This window comes from Diuraphis noxia, unplaced genomic scaffold (genome assembly GCF_037042655.1).
Source record: "Diuraphis noxia isolate RWA-SAM2 unplaced genomic scaffold, SU_Dnox_SAM2 contig0001, whole genome shotgun sequence".
Classification (NCBI taxonomy): Eukaryota; Metazoa; Arthropoda; class Insecta; order Hemiptera; family Aphididae; genus Diuraphis; species Diuraphis noxia.
The window spans coordinates 84,615,917-84,640,264 of record NW_028301711.1 but is presented as its reverse complement, the minus strand read 5'-3'; the positions used below and the strand labels follow the sequence as shown (position 1 = coordinate 84,640,264).

At 29.7% G+C, this 24,348-nt stretch overlaps 1 protein-coding gene and 2 pseudogenes across 1 annotated transcript; 1 reads left to right on the top strand and 2 right to left on the bottom strand.

Moving 5' to 3' along the window:
• Positions 1 to 7,201: 7,201 nt before the first annotated feature.
• On the bottom strand, positions 7,202 to 15,125 carry LOC107168832 (uncharacterized). The gene is made up of 4 exons (XM_089215254.1): positions 15,119 to 15,125; positions 14,601 to 14,705; positions 13,389 to 14,164; positions 7,202 to 9,298 (listed from the first exon to the last, which is right to left on the bottom strand). The coding sequence occupies exons 1-4, from the start codon at positions 15,123 to 15,125 to the stop codon at positions 7,202 to 7,204; spliced, it is 2,985 nt and encodes a 994-aa protein (XP_089071380.1).
• Positions 15,126 to 15,635: 510 nt separating this feature from the next.
• LOC107168831 (uncharacterized) lies at positions 15,636 to 16,719 on the bottom strand (annotated as a pseudogene).
• Positions 16,720 to 21,665: 4,946 nt separating this feature from the next.
• Positions 21,666 to 22,345, top strand: LOC149062189 (uncharacterized; annotated as a pseudogene).
• Positions 22,346 to 24,348: the final 2,003 nt, after the last annotated feature.

Below are 24,348 nucleotides of genomic sequence, written 5' to 3'. Positions count from 1 at the left end.
AGATGAAGCTCAAAATACAACTTTAGCAGAAAATAATAGTGTAAGTTTTATTTACTGAATATTTATTAGTTAAATACTTGATACATCATTAAGAATAAAAATACAATACATTATAAAACAAAAATATGTATAAACATCTATTTTAATGATTTATTTATGAAATCATTCTTTCTTGAAATGGTATACTTCCATCACTATTATAATACTTTTTAAATAAATCCCTGACTGATTTAGCTGAAATACTACTGTTTGATGATCTGTACCGTTCAATATTTTGTAATTCTCCAATTTGTCGCCACATACCGGGGACAACCGTTCCACCAGGACTATCTTCGTGATCTACATAAGATTCAGTTACATAATTTTTTTTGGACATTTTTCGTATAAAATTATGCAGTGCACAACATGCCAGAACTACTGTATCAATTTTGTCAACGTCAATAGCAATAGGTCTCAAAAATAACCTAAATCTAGTGGCTAGTATGCCAAAAGCATTTTCCACTACCCTCCTTGCTCTACATAAACGATAGTTAAAAATCTTTTGTTCTACATTTATGTTCCTTTGAGCATACGGTTTCATTAGATTTTCCATCAATGGAAATGCCTCATCTCCAATAAAGACATAAGGCATAAATCCAATTTCAGGGAAATAAACAGGATGTGGTATATTCAATTTATTTGATTCCAAACGTTTGCAAAGTCCGGTTTCCTTCCATATACCTCCATCTGATACGCGCCCATTTGTGCCCATATGAATGTATATAAATTCATAATTAGCATTAACCACAGCAAATAATACCAGACTAAATGTCGCCTTGTAATTATAGTAGTAAGATCCACTTTTCTGAGGTTTTTTTATTATAATATGTTTGCCATCAATTGCACCTAAACAATTTCTGAATTGCCAAAGTTGGTTGAAGCCATCTGCCACATGTTTCCACTCTTGTTCTGTAGAAGGCACCTGCAAAACAATAAATCAATACTTGCCACATCAAAAAAATGTTTATATTTGTTAAAAAAAAGATAACATAGATGCCCAAATACTCCTTTAGTTAGTAGACATATCATCCTAATCAATAATAAAGTTGATGCTCCTAATCTATTAAAATGCGTCTCGTTCAACATTCCAGCTTATAATAACCGTTCCACCTCCATTTTTTATTTACCATCTCACAGCACAAACTATTTTAAATATTCTACAATTCCCATTGAGCAATTTCCCATTTTATACGTTTGAATAAATTATTATTATTATTATAAAAACTATGTATACATTTAAAAAGCAATTGAATCTCTACAATTAATTTCAGAATCATGAAAGTGACTATGGGCATGAATCACTATCTGAGACTTCATTTCTTCCACCACATACTCCTACAAGTAGTTTATCCGAAGCATCAGGAGTACAATATGAAAGTAACAATTCTAGTAGTTCAACATCAGCTTATGTTGCTAGACATAAAAAAAGAAAACAAATATCTCAAAGTCCACACGGTAGTCCAAAATTAAGTTCTATGGAAGCTAAAAAAAATGAATTGATTGACTTAGCTCACTCGCAGCTTACCACTCCAGAACCCGAAGAGGATGAGTATGCAGTAGTAGGGAAAAGAATAGCATTCCAGTTAAAAGGGATGAATGAACATCAAAGACTGATTGCTGAAAAATTGGTATCTGACATTATGTATTACGGTAGAATGGGTCAATTAAAGGAAGATGCTTTAGTAAATTGTTCAAACCCTCTAACTGCTAAACACAATTATCAGTACACTTCCAGTGGATATCATCCTAATACTACACAACCACAGTTCACTAACTTAGAAACGATGTCAAAACAAAATGAGTACAGGATTACTACTACAAATGAACCTTATAATTTTTACTCACAAAATCTAGTCAACAGCTCAAACAACCAAGATAAATTAGAAGTACCAAGTTTTAATCCAAAAAAATCACATAGTGAACTTGAAGAATTTATCATTATGAAGCATGTTTAAGAAATACAACTACATCAGACAGTTAAGCATAATAATATATAGTTTCTTTTTCAAAGTCAATGCATAGAAATATATATTTCTAAAAACTAGTTTGTTTTTATTTAAACACAGTATGAATTTTATTTTGTTTTGTTAATATACCTACTCTTTGTTCAAAGTATGAATTTTTTAGTTGTTATTGATCAATCCTACTGATGGTTGATATTAAAAGTTGTTAATTTTATTTTGTTTTGTTAATATACCTACTCTTTGTTCAAAGTATGAATTTTTTAGTTGTTATTGATCAATCCTACTGATGGTTGATATTAAAAGTTGTTAATTTTATTTTGTTTTGTTTTGTTAATATACTCTTTGTTTAAAATGTTAAATGTGTTAAAGTCATTTAAATTAAACAAACAAAATATGTAAAATCATCTTAAAGCCAATGCATCCCTTGTTCTTCTCAGAGTCTACAGTAAAAACTAAAAATATTTATGTAGGTAACTATTTTATTGTAGTTAGCTCTATTTGTCACACCCCCCCTACATATGGCACAATTATAAAGCATTACTAACCTTCAAATAATCATTTTTTAATGCTTCGTAGATTGCCATGCATGTTTCTGGGACAATTTTACCAATTAACTGAGGTGATATAGCACTTGTAAATTTTAGATCTTCATAAGAATTGCCTGTTGCTAAGTACCTTTAAACAGGGTGTTAAATAAAGTGATATAGGAAGCAAAATTAAAACTATAATTTTATACTAAATAAATTACCTTAAAGTCACAATTAGTCTTTCTTCAGCTGTTACTGAAGGCCTCATATTTGTATCTTGCTTAGTAATCTTTGGTCGTATCATTTCTAACAAAGATTGAAAAGTAGTTTCATCCATTCTTAAAAAAATTTGAAAGTCTCTAGGTTCGTTAGTACTCAATTCGTGAAGTAAATTAACATGCGAATATCTATTTCTTTCTAGTAACCAATTTTTACACCATTTCCTTTTACGTTTTGTCTTCTTTTCGTCACTATTCAACAACAACGCAACCACAATACTAGCTTTGGTTTTATTCGACATGGGAGCCATATCAAATAAATTGAAAATAAATATTGAATACACTATTAAATTGTTTAATTTATTAAATATAATGTTATACACGTGTTTTTATATTTATATTTGTTTTTAGTTATGATTATGAGTATTATGATTTATGACACTCCTACCAATATATACGATGAGTTGAACAACTTGTAGTACGATAAGTCGTATTAATGTGTGTCGGATATCGCGTACTGCAAATTGGTACAACTAGTACATACAACTGTTGTACAATCTGTCGTGCGATTAATTGTATCGTGTATGGGCCGCTTAAGGAGCTTTAACCAAATTATTCTTGGACTACTGAGGATATACAATACATATATTTTTTAGGTAATAAAAAATTATCTATTATTTCTATTATAATAGATGTATTATTCTTGAATGATACCACAAAAAGAAAGTATACATTTTATATTAATATATTAATTTTTGTGGCTTGATTGTCGTACAGTTAACTGTGGAAACACTCTTGTTTGTAAAAAATCCTTGCCACACATACAAACGAGTTTCTACCAACTATTCCTCCCCCCCCCCAGCGCTACAAAAAACCTACAAACAAAAAACAGCTAATGGCCAAAGTTGCTGGGCTAGAGCTCAATTAAAAAAACTATATATATAAAAAAATGGAAATAATATTAAATCAATAATACAATAGTATTGTTTTATTATTATTTGAAATTTCACGTTTTAACTACAATTAAAATGTATTGATTTATTGTTATTTTTCATAAATATTTTAATGGTAATACAATTATTGTATTATTTCATAATTAATAATTTGGTAATATTTTATCAATGTAAAACTTGAGGCCAACCGTCATTTAATAATAATTCCTAAAACATATTTTCAATGAATATGATGAAAAAAAAAAAATATCTATCGAATTATATCATACTAAAAATAATGATAAAAAAAATCCTTTTTTTGTATCTGGGAAGTGAAGAGCGAAAACCAGAAATATTGTGAACACGTCGAAGTTACCGCCTCTCAACAGCGGCATTACCGTCAATATTCAATAAAAAAAATAATTTTTTTAATTGCTAACGGTTTAGATAATTTCTGCAACACAGATAAAAATATAGATGTAAAAAAAGTATTGTCAATATATATAAACGATATTCATCCACTAAAAATTCTAGTGCCTTACAATATTATAACTTATAACTACGATAAATAAATACTTAATACATAAATATAATTAATAAATTATATAATATGTAAATTACGTTAGTTGTAATAGCATCACAAATTATACTGCATTACTGCAAACACATTAGTCAAACCCCTGCGTTGAGTTTTTAATTGTTGTTGATATATGTCTATATGTATTATATTTGTATATAAATAACAATATTTATAATATTAACAAAGATCGCCAATCTCAGATCATGGATCGACGCGTAGTATACATACACGCACATTTTTTTTAAAAAACATTTTTTGTTTTTGTTTTGTGTCATTGTTTTAGCAAATTATTCCGGTATTCATAAAAACAAAATGTTTATCATTTTATTTTATATTATTTGACTATTTGACTAATACTCTACCAATTTACGTAAAAACGGAAAAATTTGGATATTTTAACCGATTACCGGGTTAGGTTAGGTTATATCAGAGGCGCAACCTAATTAAAATTATGGGGGGGGGGCAAAACAAAAGTATTCAATACCCACCTATTAAAAAAAAAATTTTCACTGTAGTCACTTACATATAAATAATAATATTAAAATATATCAAATAAAAATATAATATAATATAATTACAATGTGAGATAACAGTATTCACCAAATATTATTTTAAAAGAATAACCATTAACTTGACTAAAATGCATTTTCAAAAAAGGCATAATAATAAATAAAACTAATACCTCATTTTTCAAATTTATTTTTATATTTTCATTTGATTATTAAAAAAGTATAAAATATTTGTATACAAAATGTTGATATCTAAAATCTTTATTTAAACATATATTTAGATATTTCCCAAGTAGCAAAGAAATGTTTTTGAAACGTTTTAAAAAATGTATGAAAAATATATAATAATATTATTAAAAATGTTTTTTAAATATCTTAATGGCCGCTTTTACATTACTTTGAAAATGTTTAATTAACATTTTAAATAGGTTGTAAATACATTTTGTTTTCAATGATAAAAAATATTTTTAAAACCATTCTTAAAAATTTATTTCATATACTTAAAATATCTTTTTTTTATTGTTTTTAAGGTATTTTTAAAATGTTTTTTTTTTTTATAAAACACCCAAATATCATCTATAATATAAGATGATGTGTATAAATTATCAGATCTATATATAAACTATATATAGACAGACTAAAGGTTCTTAAACTCCATCTCAATAATATAGGTAAAAATAGCTTTGACGGAAACAATAAAATTGACATCCACATGCTAAATCATAAAAATTACATAAAATATATAATTATTTATTTTGCAATATTTTTTTTTTATTCAGGAAAATAAACAAAATCAACAACTGTTATTATTTTTAAAATAACATTCATAATATATTTGATATAGCCCAGGCTATAAAATATAATAATATTATAATACTAAATATATAATGATAATTAATAGTATATTATAATATTATATGAATAATGAATTATATAGTATCATCTTCATCAAATGATGATGATTGTAGTAGTCCTGTGGCTGGCATATTTTCAGTAGATTTTATGTTTCTTTTTTCGTCTCTATATTAAACAAAACAAAAATAAATTCAGCATAAATATATTACTATAATTATAATACAATTTTATATTTGGATTAAAATGTATTATTTAGATATTGATGTATAAAGATGATAGTTATTTATTTATACTATGTCTATAAATATGTACACATAAATTATTTGTGTCCTTGGGCCCAGTCTATATATAAAATAAATTCAAAATATAATATATGCTACTTGTGAAAATTCAAGTTTAATAATTTTTCAAAAATTATCACTTATTGGTACTATATACTGATAAGTATGTAAGTATTATGTAGTTTCAAAATTAATGGCTATAATTCTCAACACAGAAACCAGTTCTTATAATGATGTGATTAAGAAATATAAAATATACTCAATGCCATATTATTAATTATACATACCTAACTTATTGCTTTGGCGGGGAGTGCTTGTTTTTTCTTTTAGTACAGCGCATTCATCAAAATTATGATTTTCAAAGAAAAACAAAAATGTATCATTTAAACATAAACTATACCTAGAAATAATAATAATAACTCACTACTGAACTACTGTAATCATATTAATACCTTTTTTTTCTTTTGGAAAATTCTGATAGTCTAACTGGGTTGTTGATGATGACTTCTGTTTGATACTGATATGGAAAGCTTCATCAGAATTATCAGAGTCAGATGTTAAATTAGAAAATAAATTTTTAGTATTATGATCTTCATATTTTAATTTTTTTCTCATTCCACGTCCTTTCAATTCAGCATCAGTGTAAATTTTTTTTGCTTTTGTTTTTCAACAATTTATACATAAGTTTTATACCATAATCGTAATTATCTGTAAATTAATAAATAATAAGTTTAAACAATAATGTAATAAATTTACAATAAATAAATATAGTAAATTAGATACCTATGTTGCTCTCAACTATTTCAATTTAAAATTTTTCCCAATCATTTGTATTTGGTTTTGCTTTTTCTCTAGCAAGTGATTTTATTTTAGATAATCGAAATGACATAGGGTACCAACATGTATCATTATCGATTATCCATGCATTTGGAATTAAATCCGGGGTTTTTGCATCTGGAGGTTCATATAAATGTATGAGTGTCCACATTCTAAAATAAAAAACTTAATCAATTATATCTAACATAAATCATGGTATGCTGTTTTAATAATCATTAAAATAAATTAATAAGCACCTGCATAAATAATTAAAATTTTTCATATAAATTGTGATATATAATTAAGATAGAAGGAAAATAATGGATAAAATATAGGAAAAAATTATAAATAATGTTATACCATATTGACAGGTGTATTTATATAGTTGAATATGATGCTAATAATGATTTATATACAATAATGTACAAAATTATAATTTGTTTGGAAATTAATAAAATTAAAAATTAGCTTGTTGTATTATTATGCTGTGTGCAATAGGGGGAAAACAACATAAATATTATGTTTATGCTTGAAATACACATATTTTTTACAAATAAATGAAATGGGCCACAATTCAGGCTCTGATAATTTTTCAACTTCATAAACACCTATTAATGAGCTACTACAAGGAATTTCAAAAAAGTTTCGTTTGATTAAAAATTTTCTACCAATAATTACAGTACAGTTTAAATCAATAGAATGACATATATTTTCTACCATGACTATGTCTCCACATTCTAGACCACAGCAGTTATTTGGGGATTCAATTTTTAAGCTAAAATTAGGAAAATGTATTTCCTTGTACTGGAGACCCACACATTTAAGAGATAATGCACCATTATTATAATGAATATGAGATAATAAAGGAAACTGTTGATTCAGAGTTCTCAAGGATGGAAATGACGAACTAATATCACAAAACAGTTCTGCCATTCGGTTTCCAATTTGCTCTAGGGGCTTATTTCTACCTCTAACCATCGACTTAATTTTTTGTAAGTAATTCTCAAATGGAAATGCTGAGATCTTATCCAATGTAAATTCATTTATTTTCGATGAAAAATAATCAGCATCATCAACCAAATGGATCAATCCATGAAAGTTATGTGTAATAAAACTTTCATCATATATTTTAATAAATGATTGAACAAAATGCATTAGTAATTGCCTAGCATAGTTTCGCAAATCTAAATCACCACAACTATTTGGGTTAAGTAAAATGGAAATTGCTACATTTAATGTCATGAAATTATTATATTTGTCTCTGTCTAAAACTCCTCTTGTGGCAACTGGTCCAGTATATAATAAAAATGAACGAAATTCAGTAGCTTTCCAACGAAGAAGATACTTTAAAGCTCTTGGTTTTCTTATAAATTCTTCTGGAAGATTTTGGATTTCCATAAAATCTGATATTTTTTTAATTAACTGCTGTGATAATTTATATGGAAGAGTCCCCTGGTACCACGTTGTTAGCATAGTTCGCATAACTCCCAAATATATTAAATGCATTGGATCTAATATAAATGAATTTACAAAATGAATCTCAGGAATTCTAACTAAAGCAGTATCGCGAAGACGATAATTAGAATCAGCCCAGTTAATAAAATCTTCATGAGTTCTGGCTGTACAATTTAATTCTGTAAATACCCTTTTACGGCTGACTGTAGAACCACGAACAGTGCATTTGGTACATGAAAAATATCCTCCGTGCCCCTTTATACCTAGTAAATCTTTTTTAGCTGGTGCATCACAAACAAAACCAACAATTTTTATAGAAAATAATATACCATTACTGTTTGTTATACCGTGCTGCGATAATTCTACTATTTCTGAAATAAATGAATCTAAAAAAATATTCATATCACTTGGTTTTTCTAATCCATAATACAATCCAACTGGCAAAACAATTTTTTTTAAATGAGGTATATTGATTATTGTAACTAAAATTGGAATCACTTGACCAGATGAACTTTTGAACAATGGTAAACCATCAACATTTACTAATAAATTTAGTTCATAAATATCATTAAATGAATAATTATTTATCAACATTTTCAAATTGTTTTCTAAGCCAAAATGAATATAGTTTCCAGGTTCCACAACCTTTTTTAATAAAAACATATTTGTTTTTAATAATGTTCTCGCGTCGGTGGGTAGTTTATTGTTTAAACATTTAACATTTTTTTTCAATCCAGTTAACAGATCAGTAACTGCAGTTGCAGTTACATTGTGTTTAATTGCCCAAGACCGAAGAAAATTCTGTACATCCGTAGGAGATTCTTTAGTATTAGAAATGTCAGTATTCAAAATTAGAGGTGCATTCAAATTGTTAAGTAAATTGTTTTCTTCGGACGTATCATCATTACTTGAAGTTGAATTAAAAATAAAATTTTCAGTTTCATCAGATTCAGTTAAAATACTATTATTATTTGTATTATCATTATCTGTATCAGTTGATTCATCAATATAATTAGAATGACCAATATCTGATGATGATTTATAAACTGGAACAGTCGAAGAACTATTATCTGGATCATGATGAGAAGTTGAATCAACATTGATGTGCCTTCGCTTAGATCTCTCGGATAATTGATGAAAATAATGACGTTTTCTATTCATTTTCTAAAATAATGTAGAATAATAATATATTTGGGTCTACATAATTACTAATTAGTAATTATTGAAATGGTAAATCATGTGTTTACATCAAATCTAATAGTATCTACATTTTACCTTATCTATCTACTATGCAAAAAAATATATGCAGGTATATTTTGATCCAAGTCATTATTAAAAAGTGAAACTAAATGAAAATATTGAAAAATAACTACCTACTATTAAAATAATAAACTTCTAGGTACCTACCTATTTCAGTATTTGCAACTAGGTAGGTACATTAGCTAAAAAGTCACAGTTAGCTAATAATAGTAAAGAAATAGAATAGAAGACTACTTGCCAAACTAAAAACTAATATAGAGACCAGAATTGGTTATATATGTACCAAAATTGTATAAAATATTTAAATATAATAGAAATAAATATGGAACAAGTAATCTAATATGCACCAACTTTTATGACAATATATAAATTTTAATCTTAGATAATAATATATAATAATTATAAAGAGTAGTACTCTCTATAATTATATGGAGTAAAAATTATAAAGTATACACATAATAATAATATAATATATAGGACTATAATAAGAGTATATATAGGTATATCACGAGGTATATCATATATGTACAATGTACTTAGTACTTACCTGTTCGGTATATAATAGCGTGGCGACGAAGTGATGAGAAAAATAACGCACGGCGTGTTTATATGTAGAAAAAATAAATTAAATGGCAAAAACAAAAAATTAAATAATATCCGCAAGAGACAAGTTATCGACACGAATCACTAAAAGTCACAACAGTCACAGTCACACTGGTTAACGTTGATGGTCGATGAATTTTTATATAAATATTATAAATATACAATCAACAAAGGCGCATTAGGCGGCTCATAAATCTGCGTCGATAAAGTATGTAATATGATGAACAATAGTGATTACCGATTACAATTTTGAATTTACAAATTTACAATACACGTTTTCAGTAATAAACGGTAGAAAACGGGCGATGCGACGACCAGCGTTGTTGGTACAGAACGCATGCGTACTACGGATTATATAGGAACGATAACTAATATGTCTGATAACTGAACCACGATAATAATTTTAGTTGAAAATATCCAAGAATATATTTTATTAAACGATAATGTGCATTATATAATATGTATAATATATATATATTAGTATCTATTATACTAATATAGTTGTAAAAGCAGCTCCGTCTTATATTGTACATTGCGGGAAAAATATAAAAACCAAATGTATTTTTAGACTAAACATTAAATCAAATACCGTAATAATGTAATCACTAATCAGTAATCACAAATAGCCAGAAGAAAAATTCAATTCAATTATCAAACAGCACCAGCCACCAGCAAAAATTATTATGAGACAGTGAAGTCAATCAATAACTAATTTGGCGACTATAAAATATAATTTATACTCATGTATCTGTGGGTCGCGGGTCGTCTGGGAAAATTTATTTTTACCAAAATAATTCACATTAAATCTGATCCATAGGGGACTACACACTATTATAGGCGATTCGACGCGTGCGTCTGCATTTTTAAAACGTCGTGATTAATCGTTCAAAATTAAACGTATACAGTTTTATATGGGTGTATTCACTTCACACATATAAATGACTAAATGAGACGCATGTTCGGTTACGATTTTTAGCTATAATTAAACAATATTTTCTTAATGCAATTCTCGTGCATTTCTGGTTTTGTATTACACACGGACGTTTTTTAAACGCCGCAATATATTGCTCGCGTTTATTTACATTCATTAGCCATCCGATATACTATGATTATATATTCTATATAGCGATGAGTCGCGAATATACCGTATACCAATTATATAATTTATATATTTTAAAATATACCTTATTATAATAATAGGTTATTATATATTATAACGCAACATTAATTATATTATTATAAAAAATTATTTATCGCAATTAATATAATTTATAAATTTATAATTATTACTCATGCGATAATAGATAAATATAATATATTATATAATATAATATCATGTTTTTGTTATGTAAATAAACATTATAATAATATTTTATAAATACGTTTTTAAAACGTAGATTAAAAAAATATTTTTCAAAAAATACATATTAAACATGGTTAATAAAATATGTAATGAAAAATATTTAATTGTTGTTAAAAAAATATTACTACAAAAATATTTAAAAACTGATATTTTAAAAATACTTTAAAAACATTGTTTTTGCAACTCGTTACAACAGCAATGTTGTAATGTTTTAAATACATTTTTAAAACATGTATTTGCTACTTGGGTTTCATATAGGTAGCACAATACTTGTTTACGTTTTATTCTGTTACGTTGTTACGTACTTCAAGTCGCCAATTGATTTTATCACAGTATAATATAATATTTAAGTTTTAATATTAATGTTTTCATTATAATAACCAATAGGTTCAACGTTGTACCTACCTAACACAGTCACGCAGAACATTGTAAATTACGTAGTATAAGTGTATTGATGCATGCTTATTGTAATGTCTGAAAATTGACCATCGAGTATCAATCAATTGACCACCTACCTACCAAATGAAGGGGGGCAGTTGCCCCCCCCCTGCACCCCTAAATTTGCACCTCTGGGTTATATCGTTTATATGATACGATCGTTTCTGTATATGAATTCCATTCTGGTGACTTACATAATATATAACATTAACGTCAAACCATTGTGACAAAAACGGTGCCAGTTTAATAAAGGCCATATATTCTATAAATATTGAAAGTTAATATCTACCTATCGTCGCGTCTTTATGGGTGTGTAATAAAAGTAATAATGTGTCAATTGAAAAAATGAAAAATGACGCAAGCTAAATAAAATTATATATATAAATATATTAAATCCATTATGGATATTTTTCATACAGGTAATATTCATTGTTAACTATACTGAATGCAGAATGTTAACAATAGTACCGTCCTCAAGATGCCACTGCAAACTGCAGACGTGACGACAAAAATAATACCCATGTGGCAATGTCCCATTATAATATGTTTATAAAGGTCTAAAATACCTCTTACTCAACTACTGTGGTCTTCGATTTTCAAACACACAAAATAATATAATACGTACCATTTGCACATATGTGTATACAATGGGTATAGGGTACATAAGACTTCCGTTGTCGTTCGTATGACATTTATCCTTATTGATTTATCTATTTTTCAGACAAAGGAATATATAGACCTTTTATTATAAGCCATGTTCCGGATGTGCATCATATTATACGCATTGAGTTTCTATCACATTCAAAATCGTAAATTGAAATAGAAACAGAAAATACACATTTGTATTGTAGTGTTATATTATACAAAATCATCTTTGTACATAGATAGATGGTACGTTGGGGTATAAATGTATAATACAGTAAAATAAATTAAATTTTAAGAGCGTGATAAGCAGTTAGGGCAGATAAGACTTGTTTACCAAATACTTATTCATATTTTCAACTCATCAGATTAACCGGACAAAGCGCCTAGTGAAGTTAATTTTCCCCAAGGTCTAAAGGCTTTTAAACACAATACACATGTATTCAAACACCGTCACCCCATATCAAGCTTCGAACGAATTATTATGTTTTTCCATCAACTGTAATATATAATAAGTACTTATATTTATTTCGAAATCTGTGAGTATTCCAGTTTAAATAATTTACAATATCAATAATTGAATAATTGGAATTTTGAATTTTAAAGTTCTTTTTCGAGGATTTTATAGTGTACCATTTGTACCAATATGCATATTGTTTACGATGCTAATCGCATATTTAACTACAATTTAACAATGTTATTTTGTTTATATATATATAATGGTTTATTAGTTAAATCAGTAGTTTATTTGCAGTAATTTAAATTTGAATGTCCAGATTGGTTAACCAATTTGTTGCTTCTAATGTCACCATATGGACGTGTTCAGTGTCGTAGTGAAAAGGGTTAAATGACGCCTAGGCATCATGGAGGAAATTGGGTCGTCAACAATCGAATGATAAAAGAAACTTGTTCATGTCGGGATAGGTCCTGAGTTTCATCAACTAGTATACTAAATATACCAGCTTCCTTAATAGAATTTATTATATTAAGCAAAACCTGTTGTGCCATTATATTAAAAATGGCATTGGTATAAGTAGCACTTATATAACGGTAATGATTTTTATTTTCAACAAAATATTCATGCAATAGTACATTATCTTTAGATCGAAGATAAAGAAGCTCAAGAAAATTACCCTTGTTTTTAGAACTATTTGATTCATCGTGACCACGGATCGCTATTCCTTGACGGGCACAAAATAAAAGAGTTTCGATAATACATTTTAAATAACTTCTGTTTTTAATGACAACTGTTTTATGATAGGTATTGGTAGCTGTTGCTATACTTCCCGTATCAAAACTTGAACGCAATCCAATAACTTTTGCAGAAGCTTCTTTATGAGTTACACTGTTATTATGGGATGCAAATGTTGCTGTAGCTTTATGCCATGCTTTAAATCCGGCTGTTATAAAAGCTGCTTCAGCATTTTGATGTGGAAAAGCTCTACAATAAAAACAAAATGCAGCATTTTTTGTTGGACTATACTCCAACCACTTATTAGAAACATACCACTCTTTTCTAAAACGTCTATTATTGCATTTAACAAAATCACAATTTTCAGGCTGATATGGACTATATTTAGCTAACAGTAATTGATATGCAGATATATTAGTCACACCAGGGTCTCGGTATTTTTCAGAAATATCAGTTTCTGCTGCTTGATTATTAACTGATTTCTTAACATCTATATTATAAAATTACATTAAATATATTAAAATGTGATTATATGAAGATCATAAACAAAGGCTACAAAACAATCATTAAATACTTATTAGAACTTAGTAACATTTATTCATGCAGAACACATAACTAACATTTTTAGTTTTCATGCATAATATTAGAAATATTATTAAGTTATTTACATTTTTAAAAGCAATTTCACTCATAATATCCCTCAAATTTTTATTTATTAATAATACAACTCAACTTACTCTACTATTCAATAAACATAAACACAAAACACATAACATATTCCAATATTCCACATTGATTTCTAAAAACATAAATCATAACAATAATAACTAATAATTTACATATAGTCTTACATTTTAAATTTATTCGCAATTACACTTTACAGGCAACATAAACATTACTTCAAAATCAAAAATAAATTAAAATACCATCTTCAGTAGTGGTAGTCAGTTCGATTTCAATATTATGATTTAAGTTAGAAATGTCTACTCTCTTCAAATCATTGGTATCCAGATCCTCAATTTTTTCATCATCTAAAGATGGGGAAAAAATACATTTTAAAATGGTAAAATTTACAGCTACTATCAACTTGGTTAATCCGTATCTTTATAATATTATGTAACTTACTTGTGACTTTGATTAATTTGTTTTGAAAATAATGCTGTATAGTTTTCTTTTTTTTTTCTTTTACAATACAATTAAAATTCAAAATTAGTAACTGAGTAGTAAATACTAGAAGACAGTAGTAAATACTAAATATAATAAAATATGTAAATACTTTATACTGTATAGTGTATACGGATAATTCACGTGGTTGTGTATGATAATATTATATTATCACTGGACGTCTGGAATCTGTCGTTAGGTAGTCGTTACCAAGAACTAAGATAATATTATGTTGTAGTATCGACTACTGATAGGGCACTATAGAAGTAGGTATACTAACCCGCCATTTTGCGACACAACTCATCAGTTATCACTTATCAGTATACGCAAAATAATGAATTCAATTGAATTGTCAATATTCGTCATTCGTCAATGCTTTTGATATGTATATTTGTGTTATTCATGAAAAGAGTGAAATTTATTTCTTACGAGTTATGATGTAAGTTAAAATTCAAATCCACAACATAAATTAAAATATAAGATGGGAGGATGTACGGCAGTAAACTGTTCGAATTCCCGTAGGAAAGGCATTCGTTTATTTCGTTTTCCAAGGGATATTTCCAGACGTAAAGTTTGGCTTCAAAATTGTCGCCGGAACAAATGGGTCCCTTCAAATTCATCAGACTTGTGTGAAGTAAGTTTTTTAGTATAAAGTATCTATTAATCAGTGTCTTGAAGCAATTCAATCAAGGTATCTTAATAGAATAGGTAGTTTTTTTTTTTAAATTAATGAAAAGGCTTCAACAGCTTAGGTTATTAGCCTACAGAAAGTTATAACAATGTAAAATTATAAATGTTTACAACTTATTGTTTAAATGTATATAATAAAAAAATTTGTATATAGCTTCTGTGTTTTCTTCGCTGAGGGCAAGTTGGAGAGAAGATGAATTTTTGAATATTTTCCGAGCTACGGTGTATTTTGGACATCTAATGACAATGTGGTCGATCGACAGGTCCACGTTGCAAGCGTCACATAGTGGAGCGGGTTCCTTGGTGATGAGGTATGAGTGGGTGAGATGAGTGTGTCCTATTCTGGCACGGGTTATAATGACCTCATCCCTTATTTTGAGGTTACATTCACAGTCCATTTTTTTATGGAAGGCTTGATATTTCTCAGTTTATTTGAGAGAGAAACGCTGGTCTATTTTGTTTGCCATGTGTCAGAGATTTTGGTGTTAATAATGTCGAGCAACTCTGAGGATGTAGTTATGTTTATTTTTAAGGCATTATGAGGAAGTGTGGCTTCATTTGCGAATTTATCTGCTCTTTCATTGCCAGAAATGCCGACGTGAGAGGGGACCCACATGAAAAAGAAAGTTTTGTTAGAGATAGATATCAGTTTTTGGATGTGTTGTACTAGTTCATTCTTGGAGTATGGATTTGAGATAGATATTAAAGCACTCAAAGAGTCGCCTATGATGGTGAAAGAATCTGAACTTGAGGAGGAGGCGATTTTTAGTGCTTCAAAGATGGCATAAGTTTCTTCTGTGTAGATATTGGTGCTAGGAGGAAGTGAGAATTTATGATTTTCATGACCTATGATTGTTGCAAAGCCCACTCCATTAGAATTTTTGGATGCATCAGTGTATATGTGTGTACTGCTGGAGTATTGTTGAGACATATTTACGAGAAGAGATTGCGGATGATAGTGCTGTCAGTGGAGTATTTGCAGTAGTTGGTGAGTTGAGTGTTGATATTCGTAGACCACAGCCAAGGGGGCGAGGGACGTTGTACTTTGCTCAATGTTTGAGTTTGAAGGCCGAGATTTTCACTGATAATTTTGAAATATTCAAAAATTGTTTTCCTGTTGTTGGGTGAGTTGTAGGGGAGAGGATTATGGAGTATCTTACTGGCTATATGATTGGGCATACTTTTGATTCTTGAAATGAATTTAAGTATATCTGAGTATGACGTCTAAGTTCAAGAGGCAGTTCACCAGCATTACACAAGATACTATCTACCGGACTAGTCCTAAAAGCACCAGTTGCCAGACGTATACCTTGATTGTGTATAGGATTAATGGTGTTGAGAGCATTACTTTTTGCGGAATTGTAGATTATAGCACCATAGTCGATTACCGAGAGAATGAGAGACTTGTAGATTCTGAGAAGACTTTTTGTCTCAGATCCCCGTGTATTGTTTCCGAGTGTTTTTATAATTTTCATTCTTGATAAACAGTCTGCTTTGAGTTTTTTCAAGTGAGGGTGCCAGCTTAGTTTGTCGTCAAACGTGAGACCCAGAATTCGAATATTGCTGGTAAATGTCAGAGAGGTATTCATGAAAGTGATAAGAGGTAGAGGGTCTTTTCTCCTTTTATTGAAGATGATACATTGCGTTTTAGAGGGAGAAAACGAGAAACCAGATTCTGTTGACCATTTGGTGAGGGCGTTCAGTGACAGTTTCAGAGAGGTTGTTTCGATATGAGACCCACTGCAGTAAATATTGCAATCGTCGGCGAAAAGAATGTATTTCACGGGTTTAGGGAGACTCTTACAAATGTCATTTATGGCGACTAAGAAAAGAGTCACGCTAAGCGCAGATCCTTGAGGAAGTCCATTAACAATATCATGAGAGGAAGATAGGTGGTTATTGATTTTTACACAAAACTTACGATTGGCTAGAAATTTTTTTATAAATTCTAGGAGGTTTCCATTGATGTCCCAGCTGTGAAGTATTGATAGTACTCTGTTTTTCCATACAGTATAATATGCTTTTTTTATGTCAAGGGCTATTGTAATAAGGTGCTGGTTGCTCCTAAAGGAGGAGCAGATGTCTGTGTGTATTAAGGATCAAGTGTCGAGTGGTTACGTCTAAAGCCACATTGCTCTTTGGCGAGGTGGTTTTCTGATTCTAGGACCCAAATTAAACATTTATTTATCATTTTTTCAAGAAGTTTGCTTAAAGTGCTAATCAGCGATATTGGTCTGTAATTTTCAATTTCAAATTTGGTTTTGCCCGGTTTAGGAATGGGTATTACATTAGCGTTACGCCATTGATTAGGAAAGAAACCTTTTGTCCATATGGTTTTGTATATATGAAGAAGTGTTTGAATTCCTATTACAGGTAGGTTTTTGAGGAAAATGTATGGTATATTGTCAGGCCCAGGGCTCTTGCTGGTGCAAGATTGTAATGTTGAGGTAAGTTCTGACATATCGAAGCAAAGGTTGTAGTGTGCATTTGTTTTACTAAGTTCTGGAACCTTATTGTTGGCGTTTCTGTATGAAATGAAGTCGAGGTCGTAGTTTTCGTCGCTGTTGTTGTTTTGAAAGAAACGTGCAAACGATTCAGAGGCATTGGGAGTAGAGATAATTTTATCTTGGTTGTAGTATAATATGTCAGGAATTGTTTTGAACTTGTTTCCTTTTAAGGAGTTGATTTTGTTCCATATTATTTTTGGTGATGTTTTTTGATTTATGGAGGAGGTGAACTCTTGCCATGAAAGAGTTTTGCTATTCTTGGTAATAAAGCGAGATCTGGCTCTTGCATTTTTCAAGAGTATATGGTCTTGGCATGATTTGGTTTTTTTATAGCGGTTAAGTTTCTTTTTGTAATTTAGTATGGCCTCATGACAATCTTTGTTCCACCAAGGAACATTTTTCTTTCTAGAAGAAGGGTTGGTTTTTAGTCCGATTGATTTATTGGCTGCTTCTATGATGATGTCCGTGAAAAGTTTAACTATTGAGTCAATTTCAACCTGATTATCACAACAATTGAAATCTATTGGACTGTTGCTTAGGTCATGCTCAATTAAATCAGAGTAGAGTTCCCAGTTGGGGTTCTGGACCAATGGGTACTTAATTGAGAGGGGGGAGAATGGTCCAAGAATTGGATTCCGATTGGCCAGTGGTCGCTGCTGTTATACGATGTTAGTACTTGCCACTCGAATAGTGATGCAGAATTTAAGTTTGTGATAGAAAGGTCGATTGCAGAGAAGGTTCCGTTGGCAATGTTGTGTCTGGTCGGCTCATTATTGTTAAGGAGAAAGAGGTTCTCGTCGTCGAGCAACTCTTCGACCACTTTTCCACGGTCGTCGGTGTGGGAGCATCCCCAGGAAATATTTTGGCTGTTAAAATCGCCTAAAAGTAAGAAGGGTTTGGGGAGTTGCCGTATGATATCTATGAGATTTTGTTTTGTGAATTTTTTACTGTCAGGAATATAAATATTGCATATACATAAGTGTTTTTGGAATTTAACAAGTGTAGCAACTACTTCAAGATCAGAGATAATGGGGATGTTTTCGCTTTCAAGAGAATTATTAATGAAAGTAGCGACACCTCCGCTTGCCCTGTTGGCAACAGAGCTGTTTTTGAAAAAGGCCGTGTAATTTTTGATGTGAGCAGTGTGTGTGTCCTTGAGGTTGGTTTCTTGGAAGCAAAGAATTAGGGGTTGAAAGTTGTAGACAATACGGTTAATGTCAACTGAACGTTTGTAGAAGCCATTGATGTTCCATTGAATAAATGAGCTCATATTTAAGTTATTTTGGTTTGTTATGGTGTGTTTTATTAGGTGTTTGAATTTAAATTGCACTTTATTGGAGGGGTTGGGTTTGGAAAAGCAAATTTGAAAGCTTTGTCAGTCGTGTTTTAATTGATCTATCTTTTGTTATCTGTCGAATTTGATCAAGAAAGTCCATTAGAGAAGGTATGTTTGTATTTGCGTTTTCAATAATTGTGTGTATATTCATGGCTTTATTGTTGAAATTGTATAAGATATATTTGAATTGGAGATAAGTGACTGGTAGAGGGTCATTGGCCGTGAAGAATTCTATGATTGGTTTGAGCCCTTCATCCAGCTTTATATCTATGCTCTCTGAAGAATTTGAACGCGATTGTAATTTGGGTTTTTTGGTTCTTTTTTCATTATTAGTGGTGGAAGATGATAATAAAATATTTGGGGAGTTTGGAGGTTTAGAGGACGATGAGTCCGATTTCAGTCTTTTATGTGTTTCCTTAGGTGTACAGGACGCACTGCAAGGATCCGCAATGTGGCTTTGGGTTGAAGGGAAAACTTCAGTTTCTTCTAAAACTTCGTTCCAATCGTTTGCAGTTTGGTCGAGTTGTATATTATCTAGCGAAGGGCTTGAGGGAGGGAGGATGTTTTCAATTAATTCTGTTTGGTCTTCGGTCGTGACATCTGACTTGTTTAAATCATTTGTGTTGGATAGGGGATTTTTTCCCGATTTGTCTTCGATATTTAATTTACAATTGTTTGTTGTGTGCCCAGTGGTTTTGCATAAAAAGCAAGTTAATACATCATCGGTAAAAAAAAAATTCTGAACTGTGTTTCATTTATCGAGATTAATAACGAATTTGGAAGTTTGTGTATATCTTCGTGTTTTAGAAATACTTGTCGTAGGAAACTCATAATATGTTCGTAGCCTGCTATATTGATGCCAGCTTTAAGGTGATTGATTTGTGATATGGGGTGTATGTCGAGATTTTTAAGGGCGTCTGTAATAGCTTGATTGGGAATAGATGGGCATACATTTGATATGATGAATCTTTAATAATCTACGTATTTGTATAGTATGTTCGTTAATACTGATTGTTTGTGTTGTTAGGATTAGATTATCGAGTATTTGTTTGCTGGACAAGAATATGCAGAAGCGGTTATTAGATATTCTAGAAATAAAAGTTATGTTTTTAGGAGAGACGATTTTTCCTATTGCTAAAATATATTCTTTTTGAGGTATACCATCAATTGAATTAAACACTAGGGCTTGTTCGCGGCTTGGTGTCTTTTCCGTGGCGACAGCGTTTGCGAAGTTTATATTGTTCGTGGTATTTGATGGAGATATTGTCGATCGGTCCATTATCGGCTGGCCATTAGTAAATGTATTATTAATTGCCCGAGAAGCGATAGTGTCTGTGGTGTGTGTATTTTCGGTTGTCGATGAGGTTGTAGCGGAGAGTGGCAGAGGGGTCTTGATTGCGATGCGTGAGGCATGATTACTCGTTGGTGTGGAGGGGCCGCCGGTATTGTGGTTGGTGCCTGGCACGACTATGTATTTAGATGATTATAGATTCAACGCAGCTTTGTATAATGTTTTAGAAGAAGAAGTTTAAGTTGTAGTAGGTAAGGTACTATTTTTGGTTTTGTTTAAGGTAGAGGTATTAGAACGATTTGGTGTGAAATTTTTGGGCATATTGCCCGTTTGGTTTCTATTCATTGCGTGAATATGCGACGGTTCAACGGTTGGGCGTTATATTAATTAAAACATATTACCGTTCCAGTCGGCGACGTGAATGTTGTGCTATCGAAAGCTATAAAACGTAAATTGCGATAAACACACGTGTTGCACGGTTGAGTGTCGAACACGAACTGAAATAGGTAGTTTTGTAGTATTAAATTCACTATAAATATAGTTAATTTTTTTTTTTTACAAGGAAAAAGAACTTGAAAAAACAAGAGCCGAAGTGAAACGTATTCAAGTTGAAAATGAAAATATGAAAACATTTATTCAGGAAATGTCAAAAATTGAAGAAGAAAAAAGATTAACTCAACTGGAGATTGAACGCTTGAAAAAAGAAGTTCAGAAGAGTAATGAATTGTTACATAAATTCCTTAATGATGATCAAATATCAGCCTTAAGTACACCCACTCGGCAGTGGGCTAATGACACTATTGTAATGGGCTTAAAAATGCGGTTTGCGTTAGGAGTCCATGGTTATGAGCATCTTAGGGAAACAAAATATCCTCTTCCTGCATATATTACGCTGACAAGGAGGCTACGTCAATTTAAATTAAATTTTGGTATATTTACTGATTTGCTTGAGCCACTGAAACATAAAGTTTCCTGTATGGAGGAAGGTGATCGGTTTTGTGTTATGTCAATGGATGAAATGGAGATAAATCCCCAGATACGTTTTGATAAAAATCGCCACGAAATGTTTGGGAATGTTACTCTTGGAAACTCAACCAAAGAAGGGAACAAATTGTTAGTGGTTTTAATAAGAGGTGTAAAACACACATGGAAGCAGATAGTAGGTGCTCATGTAACTGATGGTGCTGTAAATAAAGAATCATTTAAAAAGTTCATTTTTGAATGCATTGATTTTGTTTAAAGTTGTGGTATACAAGTTACATCTTTGTCATCTGATATGGGGAACTGCAATAGAGCTCTATGGACAGAATTGGGTATACAAATAAAAAAAAAGAAGGCGTTAGGGAAAACAAGTTCTACCACAATGGCCATTACATTTTTATTACCCCCGATGTGTGTCATTTACTTAAAAATTTGAAAAGTGCTACATTAAAAGGGGGTATTAATTTACATGTAACTTACTGTGAAAGTAATAATCTACCAACTCAAATTATCAAAGGTTCTTATATTTATAAGTTGTGGACTGAAGAAATAAATGCCGGAAACGAACTTAGAAGTTTACACCACTTGAATCGTAATGATATATTTCCTGATAACTTCCAAAAAATGAATGTTGGAGCAGCTATAAGATTCTTTTCTTTGAAGACTGCTGTTGCTCTTGAGTTAGCTGTAAGAATATTTTAAAATATAACTATTGGAAATGGTTGGAAGCCGTTGAATGTTGGTTTCATACTTTCATCTTTATCTATAATAGATATCTTAGAAACTTTATTCACTACAGGCTTTGACTTCATAATTTGTCATAGATTTACCCAGGATGCTATGGAAAATATATTTTCGTAAGTTCGCCGAAAATCTGGAGCAACACCAACAGCAACACAATGTCTCAGTGCCTTAAAAATTATTTCTGTTTCTCAATTCATTTCTGATATAAAGAGGAGTAGTTATGTAACTGACAGTGACACATATTTAATAGATTTCTTTCACAAGTCCAACAACGCAAGTGTTTCCAGTAATTTGAATTTAAATGAAAAAGTAGGGCTTCTCACTTATAACCTACCTAGTAATACATTTGAAACAAAACATTTTAATTTTTTAGCAACTTTTATAAGTGAATTTGACTTAAATTATTTGTACCACCTAGCTGGTAGTACTACTAATATGCTATTAAAACATTGCTGTGAAGAGTGTCGAATTATGCTTCAGCAAAATCTACCTGATAGTCAATTCGGGAATATGAAAATATACACAACTCTATTAAATCAAGGTGGACTGAAGCATCCTTGCATGGGAGTACTCCAAATTATTTGTAATATTGTGAATTACTTTATACCAAGTACAAGATGTATATTATACACAATTCGTCTAATAATTTAATTAATACAATTGTTAATGATTCATCAATTGAATTCCCAGCATGTATTAAATTCTGTAATATCAAACAAAGAACTGTAAAACACTTTTTTACAGTAAGATCATATTCAACAGTTAATTTTTCTGTTAATTCCAAAAAAAGGAAATAAATAATATAAGAATTTAAAAACGAGATATTTTAATTGTTTAACAGTAATTTTTCTAAAATTTTGTTTTTTGTTGTAGTTTGGATTAGTATAAAGTGTTTTGTTATTTTTTTTTTTTTTGTTGTTATTATATACTGTGTTTGAAATATTAAAATTAAAAATAAATACATTTTGAAAATAGTTGTTTTATTTTGCACAGCTTAATCCTTAATTTATTTATTGAATCATCATTTACCACAATATTCATAGTTACCAAGTAGGTATATAAATTTAAAATACATACATATTTAAATATAAAAATGTTGATGATGCTGTCCCAAAAAGCAAGCTTGTGATAATGGATGAGTTAAAAGTACAATTTACATGATTAGTTATAACTTATAATATTTTAATAATACTAAACTAAATGAAAGTCTAAAATTAATAAAGAGAAAAAATTAAAAACAAATTTACAAATAAATGTTAGATACAATATAACGCATATAAAACTAAATTTCTAAACTATTTAGATCTACAATATTTATGTAGTTCAAAAATTGTTTTTTTTTTTTATTTTGGATAGTCGATACATTAATATTTAAACGTATTAGGAAATTAATAACTAAAATCAGTGAATCATATTTTTTAATATATATTTTTATATATTTAGTAGATAAAATTTAAGAATTTTTGAATCTGTAAGAAAAATATGGATGGTACCTACAAAGTTAATAAAGAATTTGGAAATCGTTCTAAGCTTGCGCTTCGATCTATATATGAGGCATTTCCTATATATTTGTTGACAATATTCTATGAATTATGGCCTTACTTAATATTTCATAAAGCAAAAAAATAATAAATAAATGTTAAGGATACAATTCAAAATTTTACTTACCTAATTATACTAAATTTGTATAAAATTTTTTTGTTAAAAAAATTTGTTTCAAAAAAAACTAACGAATTATTTAACTTAACATAGTAACTTAATTTTAATTTTTAACTTATTAATACTCAGCCTTGCTTTTTGGTCGCTTTTATGATTAAAATTATTTAATCACTCTTTTTATTATCTTTAACCACTTCCAGCCCTGGTAATATCATCTAATGTTTCACAAACTATTTGTAATTTTGTTTCCAATAATTTCTTTTCTCTTTGTAACAACAATAAGATATATTTGTTCCTCTCTA

What these genes read in the sequence shown, in the direction of transcription:
- LOC107168832 (XM_089215254.1), bottom strand. An exon ending in GACTACCACTACTGAAGATG is followed by an intron (nt 14,165 to 14,600) that starts GTATTTTAATTT and finishes TTTATAATATAG; the next exon opens with ATGTTAAGAAATCAGTTAAT. An exon ending in ACCTATCCCGACATGAACAA is followed by an intron (nt 9,299 to 13,388) that starts GTTTCTTTTATC and finishes CAATTATCCGAG; the next exon opens with AGATCTAAGCGAAGGCACAT.